Source organism: Equus caballus, chromosome 21 (genome assembly GCF_041296265.1).
Source record: "Equus caballus isolate H_3958 breed thoroughbred chromosome 21, TB-T2T, whole genome shotgun sequence".
Taxonomy (NCBI): domain Eukaryota; kingdom Metazoa; phylum Chordata; class Mammalia; order Perissodactyla; family Equidae; genus Equus; species Equus caballus.
This window is the reverse complement of record NC_091704.1, coordinates 42896174-42923092: the sequence shown is the minus strand read 5'-3', so window position 1 is coordinate 42923092 and position 26919 is coordinate 42896174. Positions and strand designations below refer to the sequence as shown.

The 26919-nt window shown below is 35.7% G+C and overlaps 1 protein-coding gene across 2 annotated transcripts in view; it reads left to right on the top strand.

Moving 5' to 3' along the window:
• The window catches only part of WDR70 (WD repeat domain 70), a 284820-nt gene that overhangs the window by 25638 nt on the left and 232263 nt on the right, over positions 1-26919 (top strand). For both annotated transcript variants that reach the window (XM_001499471.6, XM_070245899.1), the window contains exon 6: positions 23748-23807. In XM_001499471.6, coding sequence (XP_001499521.1) covers positions 23748-23807 — 60 coding nt within the window. The remainder of the gene's footprint in view (positions 1-23747; positions 23808-26919) is intronic.

Genomic DNA, 26919 nt, shown 5'->3' with positions numbered 1-26919 from the left:
TTCACATACTTGAGTGGCTAAATATTTCAGCAAGTATTATTGAAATTAATGGAAAAATATTTTAAAAATACCTTTTTTTTTTAGCCCACTGATTCTTAATCTAAATGTAAGAATCATCTTTGGTACAATTGAAAAATACATATTCTTAGGCTGTGTAATCTGGAGATGGATTGAGTAGGACTGGGGTGCACCCTGCCTCAACACCTGCAATCTGTGTGATAACAAAAGGCTCCACAGGTAAGCGTCTTCGCAATTCACCTGTGGTTGCAGCTCTTCCCAATGCACTTGTGGCTGCTTACTTAGATAGTCACTGTTGGGGTCATAGGTTAACCATATTAGGGTACCTTCATAGGTTATGATCTGTGTCATGCCTCATGGATACTTCAGGACATGGGATATCGCTTGCAAAATAGTGTTTCTTAAAAAGAAGGGTATGGAATTGCTGCCTTGTTTCTCTGTGACAGTGAAGCTACTTTGAAGTTTTCATATAAAACTTATATAAGAATATTCTTTCTTTGAAATAACTTAGAAGTAATATCTATTTTGATTATTATTTTGTGAAAAATATTTCTTCCATAATATGTGAAGGTTGGTATTTCTAGAAGTGTTAGTGTTTAGTTGCTTCCGAAGATGACACGGGAGAGATGATAAGCTCCTGGTCTTTGAATCTCACTCGTTTTTGTATCATCTTATGCCTGTCTTGAATTGTACCTATTAAATCGTAACCATTATATTTTGTGAAGGGCTATGAGCAGGTCGATATTCTAAGAATTGAGCCAGTAGCTCTGATAGTTGTTTTTATTATTGAAATTATATTACTAAGTATCAAGGGCCTTAAAAATGTTCATTTCCTTTAAACTCAGTAATATCACCTCTGGGATTCTATCCTAAGGAAATTTAGAAAAAGCTTTATGCACACAAGATGCTTATCACAGTACTATTGTAATAGTGGTTTTCAGAATGTTTTCCATGGAGCGTTGTCTGGGGGTGGTGGGTGGTAGAATTGGATCCCTCATATCTGTTTTCATTTGAGGGAACTGATGAGAGCGTGTCTACCTCACTGGTGGTACCAAGAAACTGATTTTCTTGTATTAAGTACACTTCTTGTATTGTTTTTTTTAAAGGTTTTGTTTTTTTCCTTTTTCTCCCCAAAGCCCCCCGGTACATAGCTGTATACTCTTTGTTGTGGGTCCTTCTAGTTGTGGCATGTGGGACGTCGCCTCAGCGTGGTTTGATGAGCAGTGCCATGTCCGCGCCCAGGATTTGAACCAACGAAACACTGGGCCGCCTGCAGCGGAGCACGCGATCTTAACCATTCGGCCACGGGGTCAGGCCCACTTCTTGTATTTTTAATACGATGACTTTCCAGAAGGCGACATATGTTATGCTTTGGCTTTTAAAAGGCAAAATATAAATAAATTTAATAACTTAGAAAAAAAATGTTAGGCTTGCTCAGAGCTTTCTCTTGACAGAAAGTTTCCATGTCTAAAAATGTTTGAAAATAACTGACATATATAAGTATTAGAATAATTAGAAATAATGTAAATATATAACTAATAATACAGGAAGGACAAGTGAATTGTTTTATAGTCATATAAAATATTATATAATCATTAAACATGTTTAATAAGAGTTTTCAGTAGCACTAGGAAAAGCTGTAAAAACTATATGATTTCAAAAATTTAAATGATAAATATGCATGGAAAAAAGTACTCCCATTGCTTGCTTCTGTATTGTGGGAATCAGGATAATGTTTATTTCTGCCATATACTTTTCCAGTTTTCACACTGATCCTAAACTGTGTCTGGAATTAGACACAAATAATGGGATTACAAACAGTTAACAGTCCTTTGTTGTAAGGCAATTAAGATCTTAATTGAAAAAAGTCTCGAACAAATAGAGAAAAAAACCTGAACAGAATAATGTTGAACATGAATATAAAATAGGTCTTAAGTACTAATGAATAAACTTATATCTTACCTTCTTCCAAAAGGGATTTAATGAAGTGAAATGCTATAAGAAAGCATAAATTAGGAAGAATGAAAGAAAATAGAAAACTAAGGAACATAAAGTTAATATAAAACGTGGGAAACAGAGTTCTAAATATTTGCTCTGACTAGGCCACAAAACCTAGTCACCCTCATTGATTCCTCTCTTTCTCTCCTACCCCACATCCAGTCTCTAATTCAACAAGTCTCATTAGCTCTGTCTACAAAGTAAATACTAGATCTCTCTCTCTCTCTCTCCATCCATCACTACCACCTTAGTGAATCCAATATTACTTCAACGTCAGCAGCCACTTAAATCGTCCCTTAGCTTCCACTGTTGACTGGATTACAGTAATAGTAACCCAGGCAATAAAAAGAAGCAAAATAGAGATAGATACAGGGAGGCAATATGGAATAGTGATTAAGAGAGTAGATTTTGGAGCCAGATGGAGCTCTTTCAACTTTCAAGTTATGTGACTTCGGGCCAGTTACTTAACCTCTATGTGTTTCTTTCCTCCTCTGTAAAATCGGACCAGTAAAACCCTCAACTTGAGTTGTGCAAATGATTAAATGAGTGAATGAATGTACATAGAACCCTTAGAATGCCTGGTATTTATCATTTTGGTCATCTGTTTTAATATATAGCAAAAGGTGAATAAATTTAACATGATTTTTAATAAAAACATTTAAAGATGACACTAAAAGGAAACTTTTGTACCATGTTAAATAATTCATTCATGCTTCATACCAGCAGTCAGTGTTATAAATAATTAAGGTGCATTAGAGGTATTCTCTTTAAAATCAGGAATAAAATAAGGATGGTAACTGTCACATCTAGACATTGTTGGCAGTTAAACAAGTCAAACTGATATAATTAAGACTATATATTAGAAAGAAGTGAGAATATTGTATTTGATATGACTGTGCCTGAAGCAAAAAGGAACTAATCAAAACTTTTATTATAACAGATTAATAGTGTCTGGTTTAAAGGGTTAAAAATCAAAAAGAGGGGCTGGCCCCGTGGCTGAGTGGTTAAGTTCATGCGCTCTGCTGCAGGCGGCCCAGTGTTTTGTTGGTTCGAATCCTGGGCGCCGACATGGCACTGCTCATCGAGCCATGCTGAGGCAGCGTCCCACATACCACAACTAGAAGGACGCACAATGAAGAATATACAGCTATGTACTGGGGGGCTTTGAGCAGAAAAAGGCAATAAATAAAATCTTAAAAAAAAAATCAAAAAGAGATACCTGTTTCACAACAGAAACAACAACAACAACAAATTAGGAATAAGCTTAATGAGAGATGTGTCTGAATATAAATAACACTATAAAGCTTTTCAGTACAGGAAAGAATTTGAGTAAGAACCACTAGGTAATCAGTAAATGTTTCTCAAATTTTTTCCCACAGAGGTTGAATAATTTGCCCAATTTATTTATTTGCTCATTTATCTGATTATTAAATGGTGAGAGTTGCAATTCAAACCCAGCCCGTGTATGCTTTTAACATTACTATGCTGCCTCCCATACTTGGAAGCCTGTGGAGTTGAGCTTCGAGCGTATTTTAAGTGGCCCACCCATATATCAGTACATTATTAATTTGGTGCCAGTGACAGAAAATGGAAAATAACAGTGGCTTAAACAAGATAGAAGTCTTTTTTCTCTGTCACATAAATGAAATCAAGAATTAAATGGACAAGAACTAGTTTGTAAGTCCAGGATATCAAGATTTAGACTGCTTCTGTCTTTTTATTCTGCCATCCGCAATGTATGGACTTCAAGATGGATGGTTAAGTTGTAGCCGTTAGTTTTGCAGTTCTGTCAGCTGGAAGGCAGAAAGGATAAAGAAGTCTACTCATTTTGAACTTCATATCTTTCTTTCACGTGATAAATATAGTATTGACTTTAGGAAGCCAGGAGTCTAGGTAAAATTCAATGCTTCCATTACAAAGGATGGATAATGGATGCGGTGGGAGGAGCCAACTAGAAACCATGTAGTGAGCATAAATTTTTACTCAATATTTGGTGCTTTCAGTTATAGAACTGCAAATTATTTACTTTTTCTTGTCATTTTAGCCGTTATGTATGACATGCATATATATATACTATTTATTTGATTTTACTTTGTTCATCGTGAACGTGTTGACTGCCTTTCTCCAAAGAAATAAAAGACATAAAGTTTATGGGTGCTAATGTGATTTTTAAACTCTCAGGATTTCATTACTATATTAACATGCACAAATTTCACTTGAATTCTTTTGTGTCTGTTATGTCCTGCTGTTTAGTTATTCTGCTGTTTTTCTTTGTTCAGAAATGAGTGGCAATCTTTTTGGTTCATTTTTTTAAAGTAAGATTCCATAAAACTAGTCTTGGCTAAGATTTTAGTCAAGTTCAACTGTATACCTATCAAGTTCATTTATATAGAAAATCATTGAAACACTCATAAGGAAAATGGAGACATAAAAGCTCAATTGTTTTTCTTTACAAAAGGATTCCCAGTAAGAGATCTTAACAGAAAAATTTTATTTTTTTGAGGAATCTTAGCCCTGAGCTGACATCCACCACCAATCCTACTCTTTTTGCTGAGGAAGATTGGCTCTGAGCTAAGATCCGTGCCCATCTTCTGCCTGCCACAGCATGGCTTGATAAGTGCGGTGTGTAGGTCTGTGCCCGGGATCCAAACCTGTGAACTCTGGGCCTCCAAAGCAGAGCATGCAAACTTAACAGCTACGCCACCGGGCTGACCCCAGAGAAAGTGTATTTTTAATGCTTTACTTTAGGGAAATGTGCCTCTGAGGTGAAGCAAGTTACACCTGTAAATAAAATAAGTAGTTTCTCTTCAATTGAGTTTGTGATTATCATTTTTTTTACATATAATTCATGCTCCATTTTGCACTGGTTCTATTAGTAATTCAGGATATTTTTTGCAAGGACGTATCATCTTTCATCAGAATAGGCTAATATATGAAAGGTCTGATTTGTAATGTATCAGATCTCACCAATTCCTATTTGCCCATCAATCCTCTCTGACAAAGGAGTCTGCTGGTTTTGAATTGATACTGATCAAAATTTTAATACTTCCTTCCCATTCCTCCAGTTTCCGCTAGTTAAAATTCTGTCAAGCCTTTAAAGACTGTTTCATATGTGATTTCCTCCACGCAGCCTCTGCAGATGCCAGCTGCACGTTTTATTTTCCAAAATTGGTTTCTGCCTTTTGTAGCAAACTTAAACTATTTTCCTTGTTAAATCATTATTTGTGTGCTTGTCTTAACTCGTCTGCCTCCCCTTTGGAATCACATGTAAAGATCTCAGGTATAGGGACTTGTATATAAATGGTATAGTAACTTTTAAAAACCCCTTACAACTTTCAGCGTAGTGCCTTTTATATAGTACATACAGAGTAAATATTTGTCAAGTGGAATAGAGTGTACTTGGCTTTTATAATTGAAAATTTCATTTTAAGACATTGGAGACTGTTTTCTCTTTGTGATATATCAATCCCTAGTTTTTACATGGAAAATGGAAGTAGGGATAGGAGAGTGAACAGAGGAAATCTGAGCAAGAAATATGAATAAAAACCTATTTCTGTAAGAACCATTATATATGCCTTGTCCTAAGCTTACAATTTAGTTACATAATAGTTTAATAATTATGAGAACTGCCCCACAGTAAAATGAAATTACTTAATTTAATTGTGTAGACTATAACTGCTTATGAACTTACCTGTCAAAGCAGGACAAAAAAGTTATACTTTTATCTTTCTTAAAACCATCTCACAAACTTTTTTAAAAAAAGTGATTATTATATATAATAATATGCACAGATTTTAAGGGTTCAGTTGATGGGTTTTGACAATTGTATATATACTGTGTGTGGCCACAATCCAAAACAAGATATAGGACATTTCCATCACCCAAATAGTTCCTTGTGCCTTCTTCTATTCACGAAACTCACTTTTAAAAGTGAGTTTTTGATAGCTCTAGAATTAGAAGGAAAATTACCAGAGAACATAATTAGTAGGTACATTAAGAACTACACTGCCTGATTATGATTGGTCTTTTAAATGTGCATTTTAGTTCTGTTGCTGACTAATGGTTGGTCTAATGTTAATGTTGTATATAGTAATTTGATGACAAGCTTGTTTTTCGCTCATTGTTTATTCCATTTTACTTATCTACAATGGTAATGAAATTGTTCTTATAAATAGAATGCAAATAAAAATAGTATGCAGACGATTATTGAACTTTGTCAAACTACACCACTGTTAAATAATTGGAAGTATTTAGTATTTGAAGGTTTATTATATTATTATTTTTTGAATTTAATAAGTGAACAAAAATTCAAACGGGTAGGGTCAGAGAAAGGTGAAAAATAAATTTTAAAACGTATCTATTGTGTATGATTCAGATTTTTTTAAAGGTAAAGAAGGTTGTAACTTATAATTAAATGGAAACTTTGGGATTATTGAGGATTTTCATTTTCCTTGCTATCTTGTTTCCCATTATTACAGAAAATTGAAAGTTGCATTTTTATGACTGTAACTAAAGGCTAGATGTAACAGTGACTTTTTAGTTGTGAGCACCTGTTTTCCGTGAACTTTGTCTGACTCCCTGGCTGGCACGTTCTGTGGTGCAGAGTCCAAGTTTGGGCCACCACTGTGCTTCCCTGACTTCTGGTTTGAGGCTTCTCATCCCCTTGGCCTTGGTCATTGCCAACCACCTGTATCAGTCAATCTCTTTCCCTCATGCATAGGGAAATGTTGAAGAATTAGAAGTGGAAAAAAACTCTCTTAGTTCTCAAGAGTTGATATGAGAATGAGATGATATATGTAAACACTTAACATAGGGATTGACACATACTAAGCACTCAAAATTCCTGGGTTTTATCATTGTTTTCATCATGATTACCAGTATGATTAATGACCAATTTAAATGTAATTGCAGCTGACTGGAAAAAAAGTTTTTTAAAGCAATGTGAGGAAGCCTCAGGATTTTAACTTCAGAGGAAAATTAATGTTCTTTAAAACAGAGCGATTTAATTACACCTGCAAGATTCTGTCAGCAGAGGATGCTAGAAGCTCTATTCCAAAATCCAGTGAGCTTGCTCCTTACCATTTCCAAACTGCTAATGTGTGAAGATCTTCATTCTTTATGATTGGCACTAGGGGGCAATAGAGGCATTTCGGCTTTTGGCAAGAATCCATTTTTTTCAACTGTCTCCTGTCTACAGTGTGAGGAAAGAAAGGAATCTTATAAACAATGCCTTCTACAAATTGGACCAAGTGAGGTTTAGGTTGAGATTAATGCTGGAATAATTACTTTTTTTTTTCTTTGGAGAAGATAGAAAAAATTCTTTTGTGATTTGACAATATTATAACATATATTTATAGTTTTTTTTTTTTATCTTTAAGCTTTTTAGATCAGTTTTTTAGATATGGATTCCTATATAGAATAAGGCTTTATGGGAGGAATTGTAAGGATAGCCTCTTTATAATTTAAGATTTAAGTCTGTAAGGTAGATAAGAAGGTTTATTTCTGTAATCACCAGACTAATCCAAACTTTTAAAAACATGTATCAGATCTTGTCACTTCCCTGCTTCCCTTGTCCCTTTCCTGTCAGTAAGCCCTCCGATTTCTTCCTATCACATTGTTAAGGAATCCAAGTTCCTTGCCTTGATCTCTAAGGCCTGCATGACTTGGCCTCTACAGATCTCCGACGTCATCCCCTTCCAATCCCTGTCTTGCTCGCTCTTCTCTACCCACATTGACCTTTCTGCTTGTCTTTGAACAACTATGCTTGTTCTCTCATAGAGCCTTCTATTTACTCTTTTTTCTACGTAGAATAACTCTCAGAGCTTCACATGCTGCCCTCATTTCATTTGGACCTTTGCTCAAATGTTACCTCGCTGACCACCTTATATATCAGTACCCCCACTCTATTCTGCTGCTTTTCCTGTCACTGCTTTATAGTACTTATCATTATCTGACATTTTTGTTGATTTTCTTTCTCCTCACAGTAATGTAAGTTCATGAGGGCAGTTACATTGTCTCTTGTACTACTGTTTCCCCAGTGGCTTGACTGGTACCTGGCACATAGTAGATGTGTCAGGAGTATTTGTTGAATGAATGGCCATCCTTCGCTGTGTTCGTAGTTACTCTCTAACCCCTAAACATCTCATTGAATCAAAGCTAGCTTCTGATCTACTCACAGTTAATCTTTAGAAACTCAGGAGTCAATACTTCACCCTCACATTTCCAGGCTCGTCTTGCCACAGTTCCTTTGTCAAAAGGCTGCAGTTCTTTTTAAGCCCGCCTTGCCAGAGGGGCTTTTATATCTAAGGTAGCTGCCAGGAACGGTCCCTAGTATGAGTCCTTTCTGCCACTGAGCGGAGGTTTTCATTTTGTTCAACAAACATTTTGTGCATCTGCAATGTGAATGACACTGCCAGTATGGATCATTTTCTTTGTTCTCAGTAATTAGCGTATAGTGGGGAAGAAGGGCTAGTTTATGTAGATAATACAAAGCATAATGTAAATGCAGTGAGGAACGCGGGAGGGTACTTTTTATCTGACTATTTGTAGTCTCCTCAGTTGCAAGTTGTTTGAACATGTAAGTGTTCAGCATTATACTGTGGTAAACCTCTGTTAATATAATGTATATATCATGAATTGCAAATTTTGCAGATGTTAAGTCTGTGGAAGTGGTGTTAAGGATGTCCTTCACTACACCCAAAGCCATTGTCAAATGGGGATCTAGTGGAGTTAGACCAGTTCTTAATTGAAAAAGAGAAACTGACAAGGGTGATAAATGATTTGTAGATCATAGGATTAGGAGCCTTTGAGAAAATTGATGAAGGCCTTGAATATTTTTTGCAAAAATAGCCGTCTTATTTTTTTTGGGGGTGGGTGAAGATTAGCCCTGAGCTAACTACTGCTAGTCCTCCTCTTTTTGCTGAGGAAGCCTGGCCCTGAGCTGAGATCCGTGCCCATCTTCCTCTACTTTATATGTGGGACGCCTACCACAGCATGGTGTGCCAAGTGGTGCCATGTCCGTACCCAGGATCCAAACTGGTGAACCCTGTGCTGCCGAGAAGGGGAATGTGTGCACTTAACTGCTGCGCCACCGGGCCGGCCGCGAAAAATAGCCATCTTAATAATCCTGCCAAAGTCTGTGATGCCATGTTATACTGTAGTAAATTTTAGTTGGAAAAACTACTCCATACTTTCTGTAAAATGATACGTGATTCATTCTTTGTGGATTCTAAGAATTAGTATAGTCTGAGATTTGATGCAGTTATGAGTTAAATTTTGTTAAAGATTAAATAAATTGGTATCTAAAAGTTTAAATTTCTTTTTAAGGTATTTTGATCAAACCTTTTTATGTGCTCTCATCTATGAAAATTTGGGTCTACTTTTCAATTGACCTTGTAATCATTGAAAAATGTTATTATGTTCTCCCTTGTATCCTTTATCATTTCTTATAGCATATACCTTATCTTCTGGATTCACAGAACCCCTGTTCATTTCTTCAAAAACAATCCCTTGGCACATCTACTTCTTTCTCAAAACGTTTTTTTCCTTTATCCAAGGATATTTACTATCATCAGTACTTTCTGTGAAGTAAAGAAATCTTCTTTTTTAATTTTTCGTGCTCTTTCTGCTCATAACACTGCAATTATTTTTCACACTTTGTATTTTTGAACTTAGGTTCAGAGAATTGAATTATTCACACTTCATAGTTCTGGTAATACTGTTGTAATTGGCCCTTCCAAAGTCCTTCACTTGTTTACCTATGTGGAATCCTCCTCTTTTTTATCTTTTGCTTTCATTTCTCTTTTCTTTCCAGTTTCTTATGTCTTCCTACATACGCCTTACCTATTGGCTCTGTTTCACTTGAGTTTCATTTTACCTTAAAGTGTTTTTTTTTTTTAACTGGATTCAGTGTAATTAAATTTTTCCCCCATTTCATACTCTGCTTATATATTTTTAAATTTTACTCTGAGGTGCTTTTATTTATTGATCTCATTTTATTTTCTTCTACCTTCACAAGTAGAAAGTGGTCTTAAGAACAGGGTCAGGTAATTAGTTTTTGCACTCCTCTCAGTGTTAAAGACAGCCATAGAAACAGACACATTAGTATTTCCTTTTAGTAGATATGAACACAGTATTTGAATGTAAAACATCTCCCTTGATCTTTTACCCCTTCTGTTTTACCTGGATAAAAGTGGAAGATTTACGTGTGTCAATTTTGAAAAGGATTTCTTAATGTTTTAATCTCATTCAAAAAAGTTCTTTTAAAGAATTTTTACAAAATCGTGAATATTTATCAAAATTGACAATTTGTCTGTTAGTGGAGTCAGGTACTTGCCTGTTACCATGATTATAAAATTTGCATTTGAATAAATTTATATTTCTAGGTGCCAAGTTGATAGAATAGCATGTAAGTACATATTGAGACAGCACAAACAGCTTATTTTTTAAATTCTTCTATAGACCTTGATCTTTATTGGAAAGACATTTTGTTCATACTATTTGTACTGAGTGCTAGAAGTGCAGCTAATTGTGAATTTGAAATAAGACCAAGACCACCAAGTTGATTCACATAGCATATCAGGCAGCTGTTGGGTGGTAATTTTGGCATTTCACTACCGATCTGAATTGGAATCAAGGAGTGTTTATTCGCTTCTGCATCCCACAGAGCCTTGCATGCTATAAATGGGGATTAAATGTTTTTGATTGAATGAAGAAGTTAGTGGCACAGTCTTGATTTTTACTATCATAAAAAGTGATGCTGCAACAAACCAGGAATTCACTGATAAGCCACAGTTCTGTATCTACAGCTCCCTTTTGTTTGATTTATGATAAAGAAATAAGCATATGTTCAACTCTAGAACCAAAGAATAGTACTGACAGTGGATACTTCCTTTGTGCAGCAATGTTTTAAGCACTTAAGGTGAAATAACTCATTTAATCTTCCTAGTACTACTATCCTCTTTTGACAGATAAAAAGCTGATACTCAGAGGTGCTAAATAACTTTCCCAAAGCCACCCAGTAGTAAGGTGGAGCCAGGATTCAAATCTAGGGAATCTACTCCAGAATCCATGTACTTAACTGTTATGCCCTCCTTTACCACTGATTATAACCTAGCCTGCTTCCCAAGGTCGTTCTTCCCTTTCCCCTACACTTGTCTCATGCCCCCTCCATACAAACTATGAACAGTCTTTGAACATGACTAACTCTTTCATGCATTCCAATATGGATTTCTTTCTCTCTGAACCCTGCCCAATACTCCATTCACTTGGTAGTCTGTGTGAGCAGTGACCCTTGTGGGTACATTGTGACAGACCTGTCTCCTTCACCAAGGAAGAACCTTCTCATTTTTCAGGATCTAGTGCTTCTGCTTATGAAAGGAGAGCATTTTCTCCTTGTGAAAGGAGAGGATTTTCTCCTTGTAAAAACCTTCACTGACACACAAAAGTAAAGTTGAATACCTCCTCCCTTGTGCTACTTCTGTATTAGGTATATTCTTCTATTATTTTATATTTTTTATAACAGCTTAATTGAGATATGTCATATATCACAATTCATAATTTTCAGTTATACAGTTCAGTGTTTCTTAGTATAATCATAGAGTTGTACAACCATCACCACTATCTAATTTTAAAGCATTTTCATACCAAGAGAAACTTTGCATCTTTAACTTTCACTCCCTATTCTCCCCCCATTACCCTGCCTGCAACTCTTGGCAACCACTAATCTACTTTCTGTCTCTATGGGTTTTCTTATTCTGGACATTTCATATCAATGAAATAATATAGTAAGTGGTCTTTTGTGACTGATTTCTTTCACTTAGCATAATGTTTTCAAGGTTCATCCATGTTGTAGGATATATCAGCACTTCATTCCTTTTTATTGCCAAATACTATTGCATCGTATGGACATACCACTTTTTTTTTTAATGCCTTCATTAGTCGATGGACATTTGGGTGTTTGTACTTTTTGGCTATTGTAAATAATGCTCCTATGAACATTTGTGTAGAAATTTTTGAATGGATGTGTATTTTTGTTTTTTGCAGGAGTGTGTATCTAGGTGTAGAATTGCTAGGCCGTATGATAACTCTGTGTTTAACATTTTGAGGAACTGCCAAACTGTTTTCTAAAGTGGCTGCACCATTTTACAATCCCACCAGTAGTCTATGAGGGTTTAATTTCACCACATAATCACCAACACATGTTATTGTTTGTCTTTTTGATTGTAGCTATCCTAATAGTGTGAAGTGATATCTCACAGTGGTTTTTATTTGTACTTGCATAGAGAATAATAATGTTGAGCATTGTTTCATGTGCTTATTGGCCATTTGTGTGTCTCTTTAGATCTTTGCCCGTTTCAGTTGGGTGGTCTATTTATTATTGAATTATAAGGCTTCTGTATGTATCCTGGACATAAATCAGATATATGATTTGCAAATATTTTCTCTCACTTTGTGGGTTGTCATCTTCTTTTGTTAAATTTAATTTTATTTAAAAAAATATGTTTAAAGATTGACACCTGAGCTAATCTGTGTTGCCAATCTTCTCTCTTTTTTTTTTGTTTCCTCGTTCTTCTTCTCCCCAAAGCCCCCCAGTACACAGTTGTATATTCTAGTTATGAGTGCCTCTGGTTGTGCTGTGTGGGACGCTGCCTTAGTGTGGCTTGATGAGCGGTGCTAGGTCTGTGCCCAGGATCTGAACTGGTGAAACCCTGGACCACGAAGCAGAGTGCATGAACTTAACCACTCAGCCACAGGGCTGGCCCCCCATTGTCATATTCTTGATGGTGAACTTTGAAGCATAATAATTTTAAATTTTGGTAAAGTCAGATTTATCTGTTTTTCTTTTCTATTGTTGCTTGTACTTTTGCTGTCTTATCTAAGGAGCCCAACCCAAGGTTGCAAAGATTTACTCGTTTTTTCCTCATAGTTTCATAGTTTTAGTTCTTACATTTAGGTCTTTGATCCACTTTGGGTTATTTTTTGCATACGATTTGACATAGGGCATATTTATGTTATTGTCCTTGTCACACTATGATAAAATATTATAATTGTGATACAGTTATTTATTTACAGGTGTGTACCTTCTGTGGCTTCTGAGCTCCATGAAGACATTGCCTGTGTTTTGCTTATCTTGAGAATCCTAGTATTTAGCATAGAGCCTGGCACTCAAGCTTTATTAGGTACAGCTTTCATTAAGTCTGTCTGTGGCTTTGAACGTTTTATCTTAAAAGTACACAGAAAAATTTTCAAGATAAAATATAAATAGTTAGCAAATATGTCCCCATGTTTTAGAAGGATATATAAACTATGATAAGAACACACCCTGATTGTGTATTTTTTTCCTTACAGATTTCATGCTTATTTTCTTTTAAAGACAGATTTTCATTACTAGGTAATCTTTGTATCTTAAATTAAGAATGAATATATTTTGAGCACCTGCTATATGTCAGACACTGTGCAAGTATTGAAGATATAAATCAAATAAGGCATAGTACCTGTCCTCAGGGATCTTACAGACTAGGAGGAGATGGCAAGTAAACACTCTACTTCTGTTTTTTTTTCTTTTTTGAGCAGGATTAGCTCTGAACTAACATCTGCTGCCAATCCTCCTTTTTTTTGCTGAGGAAGACTGGCCTTGAGCTAACATCCACCCATGTTCCTCCACTTTATATTTGGGACACCTGCCACAGCATGGCTTGCCAAGTGGTGCTTAGGTCTGCACCTGAGATCCGAACTCGCCAACCCTGGGGTCACTGAAGTGGAACATGTGAACTTAATTGCTGAACCACTGGGCCGGCCCCCTGCTTCTGTTTTTTAGCAAGAAATGCCCAAGAGCAATTTAAAATATTTGGTTGTAGTGGGTGGTGTTAGACATTATGGGAAGTATGAGGAAGTGTTAATAATGTGCTTGTTCCATATTTGGTGGGATGAATAAGACATATACTTGCTAGAGGTAGAATTGTAGAATGAATCCAAGAGAAACTATATGGATAGACCATTGAAATGTCTCTAATTTTCACTGCCCTTTGACAGTTGTGAAGCATGTACACGTTTTTGCATGTATGGAAAATAATATTAAATCAGATATAGTATCTATTCTGCAGTGTTAGGTTTTTAAAAGAGCTTTAGCAGAGGAGAAGGATAATGATATACTTTTCAATATCAAGTAAATTTAATAAAAATTTGTTATGCCTCAGACTTCTTTTGTTTTCCCAAATACGTTAATTCTCACCTAATTTGACTTGATACCTTGACACCTTTTGTAGTCAAAATTAGTAGAGTCTGTGCATCTTTAACTAAATATAAAAAGACTGCCCAAGCAATAACTAAATTTTTATAAAAAATGGATATGAAATCTTAAGCATACTCAAAATGCTACACTGTATAACCTATGTTGAACTAATTCTGTGCTGCATATCTAAGATTCTGAAACTTTGTGAAACTTTCCTATCTCAAGGCATTTTATACTTGATCTCAAACAATTTCTAAGATGTGTACTTTCAGGATAAAACTTTTGAGCCATAGACTCATAGCAATATCTTACTGATTATGGGTGATAATTATAATGTGTTTTGCCACATTAACTCCTTTGATCATCACAGCAGCTCTGGGAAGCTAACAGGCCTGTATTACTGTAGAGGAGGCCTTATGTTGTAATGATTATGTGCACAGACTTTGGTGCCAGACTTCTAAGTTCAAATTCCTTCTCAGTCACTTACCAGTTATGTGACCTTGGACAAATTACTTAACCTATTTTTTCCTTAGTTTCCTCATTTTTAAAATGGGGTGATAATTGTACCTATCAGAGAGTTGTTGTGAGGATTAAATTACTTAATATATATGTGGTGCTTTGAACAATACTGGTCCATAGAATGCATGTATATGCTAGCTGTTACTATTACTATGTATATCCAGTAGTTAAGGAAATAGCGGCTCTAAGAAGAAAAGATTTTTCACTCTTAGCACTAGTTAAGTAATAGAATTGAGATTCTTGTCCTGTTCTTGGATTGTCTCTTTAACACAGTATGAATTTTTCTTAAGTAGCTGTTGAATGAATGGTTGTATGAATTGGAAAAAAATTCCCTGTTACCTCTCAATTTTGGAAAACTGAATTATAGAGTAAGATTTTTGCTAAGTAAAATTGACATCCAAGATTTTCCAGTCAAATATCTTTCTTAGGTTATGGAAATTATCTTAAGATGTAAAATTTAGGTCAAGCAATGTACTACCAAGCCATGATGGGGCTGGTGAACTTTTGCAATAAAGTGGCAATCTCAGAAAACCTTTGCTTCTTACACTTTAGTGTGCATACAGCTCTCCTGGGGACCTTGTCGAAAAGCAGATTCTGGTATAGTAGGTCTGGAGAGAGGTCTGACATTCTAAATTTTTAACAAAGTCCTGAGTGATATCCATGGTGCTGCTCTGTGGAACATGCTTTGAGTAGCAAGGCATCAGAGTACATTTTTAGCTTTTATGAGAACTGTGGTGGTATCAGACTGAGGCTTGTATTAATTTTTACTTCACTTATAAACAGGTGCTTTGTTCCCAAATGAATCATTGTAACAAATACTTATTCTTTGTAGACAGAGAGCTAGGACTTGAGGCTTTGAGAAGATGTCTAATTCAAGTTGTGAAGATGTGAGAATGGTGTATATGTTGTTGCCTCTGACATGGTAGAGGTGGGCTTTGTTTAACAATAGGACAAATGTAAAACTCAGGGATCCCAGTTTGAGCAGGTGAAATTCTCCCTCTTCATTTATAGTTGTAAAAGGAAGCCTCCTCTTTGGGATGAGGGTGAAGGAGTGGGAGGGAGAGGTTTTGTTATACGGGTCATAGAAAGCCAGCTTGTTCCTTAATTATGTTAGGGTTCTATGTTCTCCCCTCCCCCGATCCCTGGTAAGCTCAGTTCCTCAGTTCTTCCATTCCTGCCTGGAATGCTTAATATTGTGGGTAAGGGTGGGCTCTTAATACATATATTAATGGTACCGAGCAAAGGCTAGCTGCCTGATGCACACAGAAGCCAATACTATGGCACTGGCTTTTGAGAGAAGAAAGAGCTTTATTGCAAGGTTGACCAGCAAGGAGACAGGAGACAGTGCTCAAATTTGTCTGCTTGAACTGAACTGGGGATGGCCTTTTTTAAGGATTAGGGAGTGAGAGTGGTTATGTAAGTTTCTAGGTTGGCTGAACCTGAGTGGATGGTGGGAGTGTAAGGGCCTTGTAAGTCCTGTGTGCTATAAATCAAAGGACCCTTGCTTCTCGTTAGGTTCCCCATGTGGCTTTCATATCTCCTTGAGTTCTGTAGTTAGGGAACTTTTGGTTCTGGCACTGCTCAAGGTCATCTGAGGACTTGGTTTCCATCTTCTGTGCATACTCTGATATTTCGTCTTTTGCACATGCTCTCTCCCAGTTTCAGCAGGAACACGGCTCTTGAGAGGGTTGCCCAGCATCAACTTGATGGCAGTTCTGCAAGTGGGTGCTGCCCCCTTGGGCTCTCACGGTCTCTGGAAAACAGCTTACAAAAACTTTTTAGTAGGTAGACCAATCAATGGTGATGAGTAAGTCTAAGACTGTTTCACTAAGAAGTAATAAATGAAAAGTAAATATACCTGCAAAGGATAAGAATATTGCTAGACTCTTTAGAGATTAGTATTTTATAACAGACTATCTGCTTTTTAATTGTATATGAAACTATTTTGTTTTTAATGATATTTATTTTCCAGCTTTATTGAGGTATAATTGACAAATAAAAATTTTGTCTAGTTAAGGTGTACAACTTAATGGTTTGATATGTACATTGTGAAATGATTACCACAATCAAGTTAATTAACACATCCATCACCTCACACAGTTACTTTTTTTGGGGGGGTATGGTGAGAACACTTAAGATCAACTTTTTTAGCAAATTTCAAGTTTACAGTATTATTAGCTATAGTCACCATGCTATACATTGTATCCCCAGCATTTATCTTATAGCTGAAAGTTTGTATCTTTTGACCAGAAACTTTTTAAAAACATTGATTTTTTTAAAACTTAGCCTGGAACAATATCCTACAAATGTAGAAAATTTCTAAAACAAAAATGTGTGAGTGCTGTGAAAAGTTATTGATTGCTACTAAAGGTGGTGGAGACCAGTGAAAGTTTTCAATGAAAAATGATCTAGGAAGCGTACTATCATGGTGGTGAGCAATGTGGAGAGAAGTGAAGAAGATGGAAGTCAGGGAAGGACATAAGGTAGTGTTCATAGTTCCAGATGTGAATAAGTTTAATGTAAACCATGTCGTCATAGAGTGTCATGAATTACCTAATCCGACTCTTTTCACTTTTATAGATGAAAAAGCTGAGGTTCTATATAGTTAAGTGGCTTAGTGAAGGTTACAAGTGAAGTTAATCTCATAGTTCTGTTTAGATTTCAGGTCTTCAGACTTAGCAAATAAGAATAAGACCCAAAATAGTCACAAAATTTTACGGTGTTAGGAAATGATAAGGCATATGTTCATGGTAGCTTTTGAAAATAAATGTGTCATTTGGTATAAATCCTATTGGCTTATCACCTGCCATTGTCGAGTGATAAATAAACATAGAAAATTATCTTTGTGTTTATTGATAGTGTCATGGAGTTTTTTTTTAAATAGCATAATTTTTGATAAAGTATAAGAATGAACTTTTTTGAGTTTCTCAGCTCTCACAGTTTTTTAACAATGTATTCTTAAGTCATGTTACTGAGAAATGTTCTCCAAGATTGTAGCTTGCAAAAGGGCATAAATGGTTTGAAGGTAATTTAGAGGCGGTTTGGGAATACTGCTAATTGAAGAATTGGAACCAGCTGTGAGAATTAGCTAGGAAATTGTCCTTCCTTCCTGCAATATTTTAGACATGTAACTTTACATTTTTGGAGAAGGATTTTAAACGTTTGATAAATGATTTATTTTGAAGCTTACCTAAAGTTTATTAGAGCATTGAGAAGAATTCAGGCTTATTATGCATCTTTTTGTCTTTTTTTTGTTTGCTTCTGTGGGTTATATCTATTAAAGAGGTATTTTGTTTTGGTAAACTATGCATAACCGTTTTAAAAGGTACAGTTCAGTAGTGTTACGTTGTTGTGCAACTGATCTCCAGAACTTTTTCATCTCGCAAAACAAATTCCATACCTATTAAACAACAACTCCGCATTTCCTGCTCTCTCCCGACCCTGCAACCACTATTCTACTTTCTGTTTCTATGAATTTGACTACTCTAGATACCTCATATAAGTGGAATCATACAGTATTTGTCTTTCTATGACTGGCTTATTTCACCTAGCATAATGTCTTCCAGGTTCATTCATGTTGTAGCATGTGTCAGATTTACCTTCCATTTTAAGACTGAATACTATTGCATTGTATGTATATACCACATTTTGTTTATCCATTCATCCACTTGGGTTGCTTCCACCTTTTGACTGTCGTGAATAATGCTGCTATGAACTTGGGTGTACAAACATCTCTTTGAGACTCTCCTTTCAATGTTTTTGAGTGTATGCTCAGAGTGGAATTGCTGAATCATAAGATAATTCTATTTTTAATTTTTTGAGGAACCACTATACTGTTTTCCATAGCAGCTGTACCATTTCCTTCCAGTGATGCATAAGCGTTCTAGTTTTTGTACGTCCTCTCCAATAGTTTACTTTATTTTTCTTTCTTTCTTCCTTTTTAAATAATAGCCATCCTAATGAGTGTGAAGTGCTATATCATTGTGGTTATTATTTGCATTTCTCTAATGGTTAGTGATGGTGAGTATCTTTTCACATGCTTGTTGATCACCTGTATATCTCCTTTAGAGACATATCTATTCAGTTCCTTTGCCAGTTTTTGAGTCAGGTTGTTTGTTTTTTGATTATTGAGTTGTAGGAGTTTTTAAAGTATATTCTGGATATTAACTCCTTAGTAGATATATGATTTGTGGATATTTCCTCCCATTCTGTATGTTGCCTTTTCACTGTCTTGATTGTGTCTTTTTAAATTTTTTTTTGAGGAAGATTAGCCCTGAGCTAACATCTGATGCCAATTCTCTTTTTGCTAAGGAAAATTGGCCCTGAGCTAACGTCTGTGCCCCATCTCCCTCCATTTTATCTGTGGGATGCCTGCTACAGAATGGCCCAATAAGTAGTGCATAGATCTGTGCCCAGGATCCAAACCAGCAAACCTCGGGCTGCCAAAGTGGAGCATGGGAACTTGACTGTTATGCCACCAAGCTGGCCCTTGATTGTGTCTTTTGATGCACAGAACTCCTTGGTGATTTTTTGAAAACTCACATCTTATCAAATTACTCTATGTGGCTCAAAGCTTAAATTTCACATTGTTGGCATTGTATGCAATCTGGCTCCTAATTAACTCTCTGGGTTAAGTTTTTAAAAAAAAATACTGCATATATACACATAACACACACAGTCTTCCCCTTTTTCCTTCCCAGCAATTTAAACTGTAGCCAGGCAAAAATATTTGCAGTTCAGAAAGTTTCAAGATTCATCTTATTCTCTCTGAATGCCCTCCACATTCACCTAGGGAACCTCTATTTACTTTTCCAAAGGCATCTCAAACATCTCTTTTATGAAGCCTTTTCTTTTTTTTTTTTTTTTTTTTTTTTAAGATTTTATTTTTTCCTTTTTCTCCCCAAAGTCCCCCGGTACGTAGTTCTATATTCTTCGTTGTGGGTCCTTCTAGTTGTGGCATGTGGGATGCTGCCTCAGCGTGGTTTGATGAGCAGTGCCATGTCCGCACCCAGGATTCGAACCAACGAAACACTGGGCCGCCTGCAGCGGAGCGCGCGAACTTAACCACTCGGCCACGGGGCCAGCCCCATGAAGCCTTTTCTAATCACCCTCTACTTCTCCGGGTGGAATGGAATTGAGCACTGAACCCTGACTGTTCTTCTGTCATAGCACCTGAAGCATTTTAGTTTGCCTGTTTGTTTACCTGTCTGTTTTTCTTTACTGGACTGACAGTTCCTTGTGAGCAGTCTTCATTATTGATCTTTTTTATCTTTAATCTAACTGTAGTCCCTGATATGTGGTATGTAATTAAATGCTCAATAAATGTTTGTTAAATGAATGTATGATTAGTGAGTGAATGAATAAGTGAATTCCTGTTAAGTCAGTGTTATTGGATCCCCAGAGTTACACTACAATAGACCCTAATTCTCATTGCCTGTGTTGCTGTACTGGTAACTATTTCCAAAGTGGTTTCTGGCAAAAAATAGTGCTCATTTTCAAGCTTCTGCTTGGCAGTCCCCATTCTTTCCTCCCAATGCCTAGCTACTTTGTGGCAGATCTTTGTTACTGGGTAGACTTTTTATTATGGCTTATAGTACCATACATATCCAACTTTTTAAACTTAACGACACCTTTACCCTAGAAAGGTTATTTCTGATTTGCACGTCTTTTGAAAACACTGTAAGGATGTACGTCAGATGGAATCACTCATGTCATTCCAGATATATTTGCTCTCATTGTTATTGGGGGTAAACCAAAGAGCCTGGGAAATAATCCTTTGGTTGGCATTTAAAACCAAACCAAAATAAAAACTGCTATCTTTCCACCTCTTCCATTAAAACTGTGGCTCTTGTTATGAATTCTGGTATTAAATGACTTCATTGAAGTCTTATAGTTTATGGTGTCCCCTGGCAGGAAAATCTTGAAAATATTTTACTGTTATAGCAAATTTCACACTAAGCCATATTTCAAAAAGTCATTAGTAAAAGTTCTGGAAAAAGAACAGTCACCATTAAGTGATATGCTACCAAAAGATGGATTGCTACTATTTTAGATGATTTAGTTGTGCCAATTATATGGGCTTTTTATGAGTTATGCCCTACATGATTTCCAGTAAAACTTTGATTTTAAATGTAAACAACATTTATTTAAACATTTAATTCACTCCTAATGTAAATACTAAGTTGTTCTGTGTTCTTGTAAGTTTTTTTCTTTAAATGTCAGCAATTGTCCATATATAGGCATATTCTGCATTGAATTCAATGAAATAATTTTCATCCCCTCTTTCCATGATAGTGTTTCTGTTTCCTGAGTGATGAAAAAGTAATTAGTTATGAAATGAGACACAGCCTATAATAGATTCTTCTCTAAGTGAAACATTTGAACTGTTCTGGTTCTTGCAAGAGAACCAAGCACTTATATGTAAGTTTTTATTGCTGACAAATATTGTCAACTGCAAAGAGAGCAATGGCTTACATATCTAGGAATAGTCTAGAATTCATTTGTTTGACTTTTAAATTATTTTAGAATGTTGGTATCTCTGAAGTAGGTATGTGTAGCACTTTCCAAAACATAGTAAACCATACTGTAACATCTTTGTCTTAAAATAAACTGTAAACTCTCCACTAGTTCCTTAGGCCACTGTGAGGTAAGTGTTGCTGTTCAGGGCTTTCTTGGTTCCTAATCTTCACTGATTTGTGGTAGTAATAGACTACAGTAATCTCTCAGATGCAAAGAGTCTAATAAACAAAACTGCCTTTATTTCTCTATTCTGGCAACTTTAAATCTGCTTTTACTCTGGGATAGAATCATTTGGTCTTCAAAGGTTTTCATTTTTTCAAAATCCTCAGTTATCCCTGACTCTCACTCACCAGGCTGACCAGATAAATAGCACTTTCTCTTCTTTATGGACATAAACATTAATGTTTGAAGGTAAATTAAAAATTACAATCTAACGTGATCTACAAGGTAGACGTTGGGCCATTCATTCATTCCAAAAACTTTTGTGTGTGTCTGCCGTACACCAGCTGTTTTGTGAACTGGAGATCCGAGGTAATAGATATATACACAGTCTTTGAGAAGTATCCATTTCACAGTTTTGTTAGGGAGTAGTGGGGAGGGAGACAGGTCAACAATTACAATGTATTGTGTTAAGTTCTGTGATAGAGATAAGGAGAAGTTGTCATGAGACTGCATAGAAGGGTCATTTAACCTGGAGCGTGAAATGTTGAGAAATGCTTCCAGGAGCAGGTCACATCTGAATTGAGTCTTGAGGGGTGAGTAGGAATTAGCTAGGTAAAGAGGAAGAGAAACTTGGAAATAGTCTAAGATGATATGACCAGACATATAGGAGGTACGCCTTAGAATAAATGGTGGCTGTTATTTATTGAGCACCTACTTTGTGCCAGACTCTGTATTAGGGGCTTTAAACAACTGACCTCACAGTAACCTAAGGGGCAGCTGCCATTATCCTCAATTTGCAAGTGAGGAAACTGAGTCATAAGTCTCCTGAGGTTATGATAGGGTTAGTGAGAGGCAAAGCTAGATTTAAAAACCCTAGCTTTTCTGGCTTTTTGTCTGTGCTGTTTCCTCCCAGGAAAGAATAGTTATCATGCTGTTGAAAGGTCGGGTGTGCAGGTAAAGTTCTGAAAAGTATCCACTGGTACTGTAGGGACTTGTTTATTCATTCGGGTCATAATTACTGAGAGTGTCTTAAGTGCCAAGAACGGTGCTAGCCATTAGGAGTAAAATGACAAGTGCCAAAGTGGTAGAGGTAGAAGGGTGAAAGAAATTAGAGAAACTGCGTGAAAACTGTAGTGTGAAGAAGCTTGATTGCCAAGGAAAAGACAGTGTTATGGCAGTAAATGTAGGGGAAATCAGTGTGTGTGTGTGTTTTAATACAGGAAGTACTTTAAATGTTTATATGCTGAGGAGAAAGAGGCATAGCAGGGGAAAGATTTAAGATAATGTAGAAAGAACTGGTGATTGATTGATTCATCAGGGATCCTAAAGAGTGAGAGGAGATAGGGACCAAAGTCTGTTAGATTGCACATATTTTGTTAAGTATATTGCAAGATGATCCTAAGGTGAATTTGTAATGGCTATGGAATTTTAGTATGATTAGCTTGCTCTTGGATAATGGAGAGTTGACTAAACTATGAAACTTCTTATTCAAATGATCACTGTGACCTCTTATGTCTGATTTATGCATCCATCTTCTCTATCTCTGTTATTCTGTCCATACCCCTGACTATTGTAGCATTTATTATATTGAATTAGTCACTGATGTCTCCCTCTTAGACCATATGCTTCTTGGAGGGGAGATGAGTAGAGGCTGTGTCTGATGCCACCTAGCATCTGCTATAATCTCACTTTAATAAATGCTTGTTGAATCGATGAATCAGTGAATGACCGTTCCTTGTTTGTACCATTTTGGACAGTAGACAACTTTTTGTTTTTTAAACTTTTAAAGGTATATATATCCACCCTGTGGAGATTTTGTTGTTTATTATAAATTAAGTACATAGGTAGTTTAAAGTATGCTCAACTTCCAATGAAAAGAGAACTTTAAATATTTTGGATGCTGAGAAGACCTTACGATTTCATACAACATAAAAAGAGTTTCTTAGGTTTTATTTTTATTTTATTTCATTATTTTTTTGAGAAAGATTAGCCCTGAGCTAACATCTGCTACCAATCCTCCTCTTTTTGCTGAGGAAGACTGGCCCTGCGCTAACATCCATGCCCATACTTCCTCTACTTTATCAGCATGGCTTGATAATCGGTGGGTAGGTCCATGCCTGGGATCTGAACTGGCAAACCCTGGGCCGCCGAAGTGGAGTGTGCAAACTTAATTGCTCTGCCACCGGGCCAGCCCCAGTGATGCAATTTTTAAAAATTCTATTTCCTGTGAATGTGGTATGCAGTTTTCCCCAATTACTGTATATTACTCATCAGTGTCATGAAATTTTCTTTTTTTCAGAATCCTGTCCAAAAGATCCCCGACTCACATGAGATAACACTAAAGCATGGCACTAAAACAGTAAGTTGTAAAAATTGGATTCTTTTTTCTAAGTAACAGGGCTCTAATGGAAAAATGAACTAATAAGATACATTTGTATTAATGCTAATTACGCAGTCAACTGATATCGCAAAAGCTATAGATATTAAGCAAAATGGAGAGATTGCTTTTCTGTTCAGTCAAAATAGCCATTGCATTTCATTTAAAATAGGAACACTTATTATTGTCATTGTTATTGTTGGCTTTAAAACCTCTTTTTCTTTGATATAGGAACATTACTAGTGAAAGAAAGAAATGAAACTCAAAACAGTTTTCTTTTTTATGGTGTGGGAAAATTTCTCAGTACCCTTAGCTTTATTTTTCTTTCGGTAAAAGGCCTGAGTTCATTTTTTAGATGAATGTTGAGATAAGAAATAAACATAAAATAGTCACTGTATTGCTCTAAGATTATATTACTTAGATTTATGGATTATATTTTCATATTATATTTGTTGGTTATTTAATGATTTATAACAAATTTTTGAGATATAAGATGAATTCATTTTATCTTGTAGAACTGTTAAAAAGTAGTAGTTGAATGAGTGAAACTTGCTTATCAATGAATGAAAATATAATCACCTTGCTTTCCCTTTTCAGTGAAGCTGCCTTTTTCTAGCTATTTGACATGTAAAGTAGGAAACTACATCCTGTAATAAGGGGGAAAACATCAGTCAATAGAAATAGACTCAGAAGTGGCACAAGTAATAGAATTAATAGACACGGATGTTAAAACAGTGACATTCTTCTCACTAAATTTTTTGCTTTTGAAAATATCGTTTTCATAAAAATATGTTAAAGCATAGTAGGTTTATTGTTTTAAATGAAGTGAACAATAAATATGTTTAAACATCTTAATTTTAATTCTTACTGTGGTAAATATTGATACACATAACTCACATAAACAAATGCTTTTGGGGGTCCTCTATAGATTTTAGAAGTGTAAAGGGTTTCAAAGCCAAAATATCTGAGAACTGCTGTCTTAAGAAATCATTTTCATCTAATTCTGGATATTTTATCTACTTTTTATTAAATCAAACTTTTGATATTTTAATTCTGAAATCGTGACAAAATTTTAATAATTTTCGTGGTTTTAAGTAAATAAGGAAAGGCATTATAGACTGATAGTACTTAAAAGGAGGCTTTCCTGTCATTTAGTCCAGAGATTTTTACAACTGAGAGAGTTTATGCATATCATACATGTTTTATTTAAATATTCTTATTTTTTCAAATCAGATTTTATCTTTTAAAGAAATATAGTTTAAAAAAATGCTCTATCTTGTTTTATGTATTAAAAATCAATTAGAGCTTCTAATTGTACTGTTTGGTTAATTAATGTTTTTGCATTCCTGCTTTTACCCTGCATATATCTCATCTCCTTGTAAATGTGTCAGAGATTAGGAAGGTAACTATTATGTCTGGTCTAGTTTTTTTCCAACTGGTTATTGTAAAAATATTTACACATTCACAGAAGTATAGAGAATACTAAAAGGAATCCACATATATTTATATCTGAGCCTTACCAATTATCTACGTAAGGCCAGTTTTGTTTACATTTCTAGCACCCACCCCACCCCGTCTACTCAGCTTGTGGGTCACTACTTTTTCACTTTCATCCTCCTGGATCAGTTTGATTTGAACAGTATGATGAGGTTGGAACGTTGGCTTAAAAAAATCAAGACTATTATTGTTTACAAATGCTTTTCTATGTGTATCAGCATCTTCTCAGTATTATGGACAAAAATAGCATCAATAACTATATTGGATACTAGAGTTACATAAAAGTGCTGCTGTCTTCTGATGCTCTAGTTTTAAATTTGTATGGTATTCAGGATATTCTCACTGTTCTCATTAAGTTTTTAATAAGTATTTACAGGCAGCCCTAATTTTCCATAGTACCAGTTACGGAGACCTGTGCATATTGGGACTGTGTCTTCACTTCGCTTGGTTCCAATCTGCATGAATTTCGGTTAACATGGTATAGTGCAAAGTGAGGACTACCTGTATTATAAAATAAAGTTATGAAATAGGCTAGTACTAATAACTTTGGTGAAAATCAGTTGGCCACAAGTGTAAAGCTTTATTCCTAGACTCTCAATTATATTGCACTGATCTATAAATCTATCCTCAAGCCAGTACCATGCTATCTTTAATCCTGTAGCTTTGTAGTAACTTTTGAAGTCAGGAAAGTTGAAGTCCTCTAACTTTGTTGTACTCTTTCAAGATTGCTTTGGCTATTTTGGGTCCTTTGCATTTCCATGTGAATTTTAGGATCAGCTTGCCAATTTCTTCAAAAAGTCCAGCTGGGATTTTGATAGGGATTGTGTTGAATTTGTAAACCAATTCCAGGGAGTATTGCCATCTTAACAATATTAAGTCTTCTGATTCATGAGCCTGGAATGTCTTTCCATTTATTTAGATCTTTAAAATTTTTTTGAACAGCATTTTATAATTTTTAGTATACAGGTCTTGTCCTTTTCTGTAATATTTATTTCGTAAAGTATTTTATTCATTTGGATGATATCGTAAATGAAATTGTTTTCTCAGTTTCATGTTTGGATTGTTCATTGGTATTGCATAGAAATACAGTTGATTTCTGTATATTGATCTTATTTCTTGTTACCTTATTGAACTCATTTATTCTAGTAGTTTTTTAGTAGATTCCTTAGGGTTTTCTATTGAGATGACTATGTGTTTTTTGTCCTTTATTCTCTTACTATAGTGTATTACAACAATTGATTTTCAGGTGTTAAACCAACCTTATCTATATATTTTTTTGAGGAAGATTAGCCCTGAGCTAACATCTGCTGCTGATCCTGCTCTTTTTGCTGTGGAAGATTAGCCCTGAGCTAACATCTGTGCCCATCTTCCTCTATTTTATATGTGAGACACCTGCCACAGCATGGCTTGATAAGTGGTGTGTAGGTCTGTGCCCGGGATCCAAACTGGTGAGCCCTGGGCCACTGAAGCGGAGTGTACGAACTTAACTGCTACGCCACTAGGCCAGCCCCACCAACCTTGTATTTTTGTACTTATTCCTAGAATAACTCACTTTATCGTGGTGTATACTTCTTGTTGTATGTCGCTGGATTCAGTT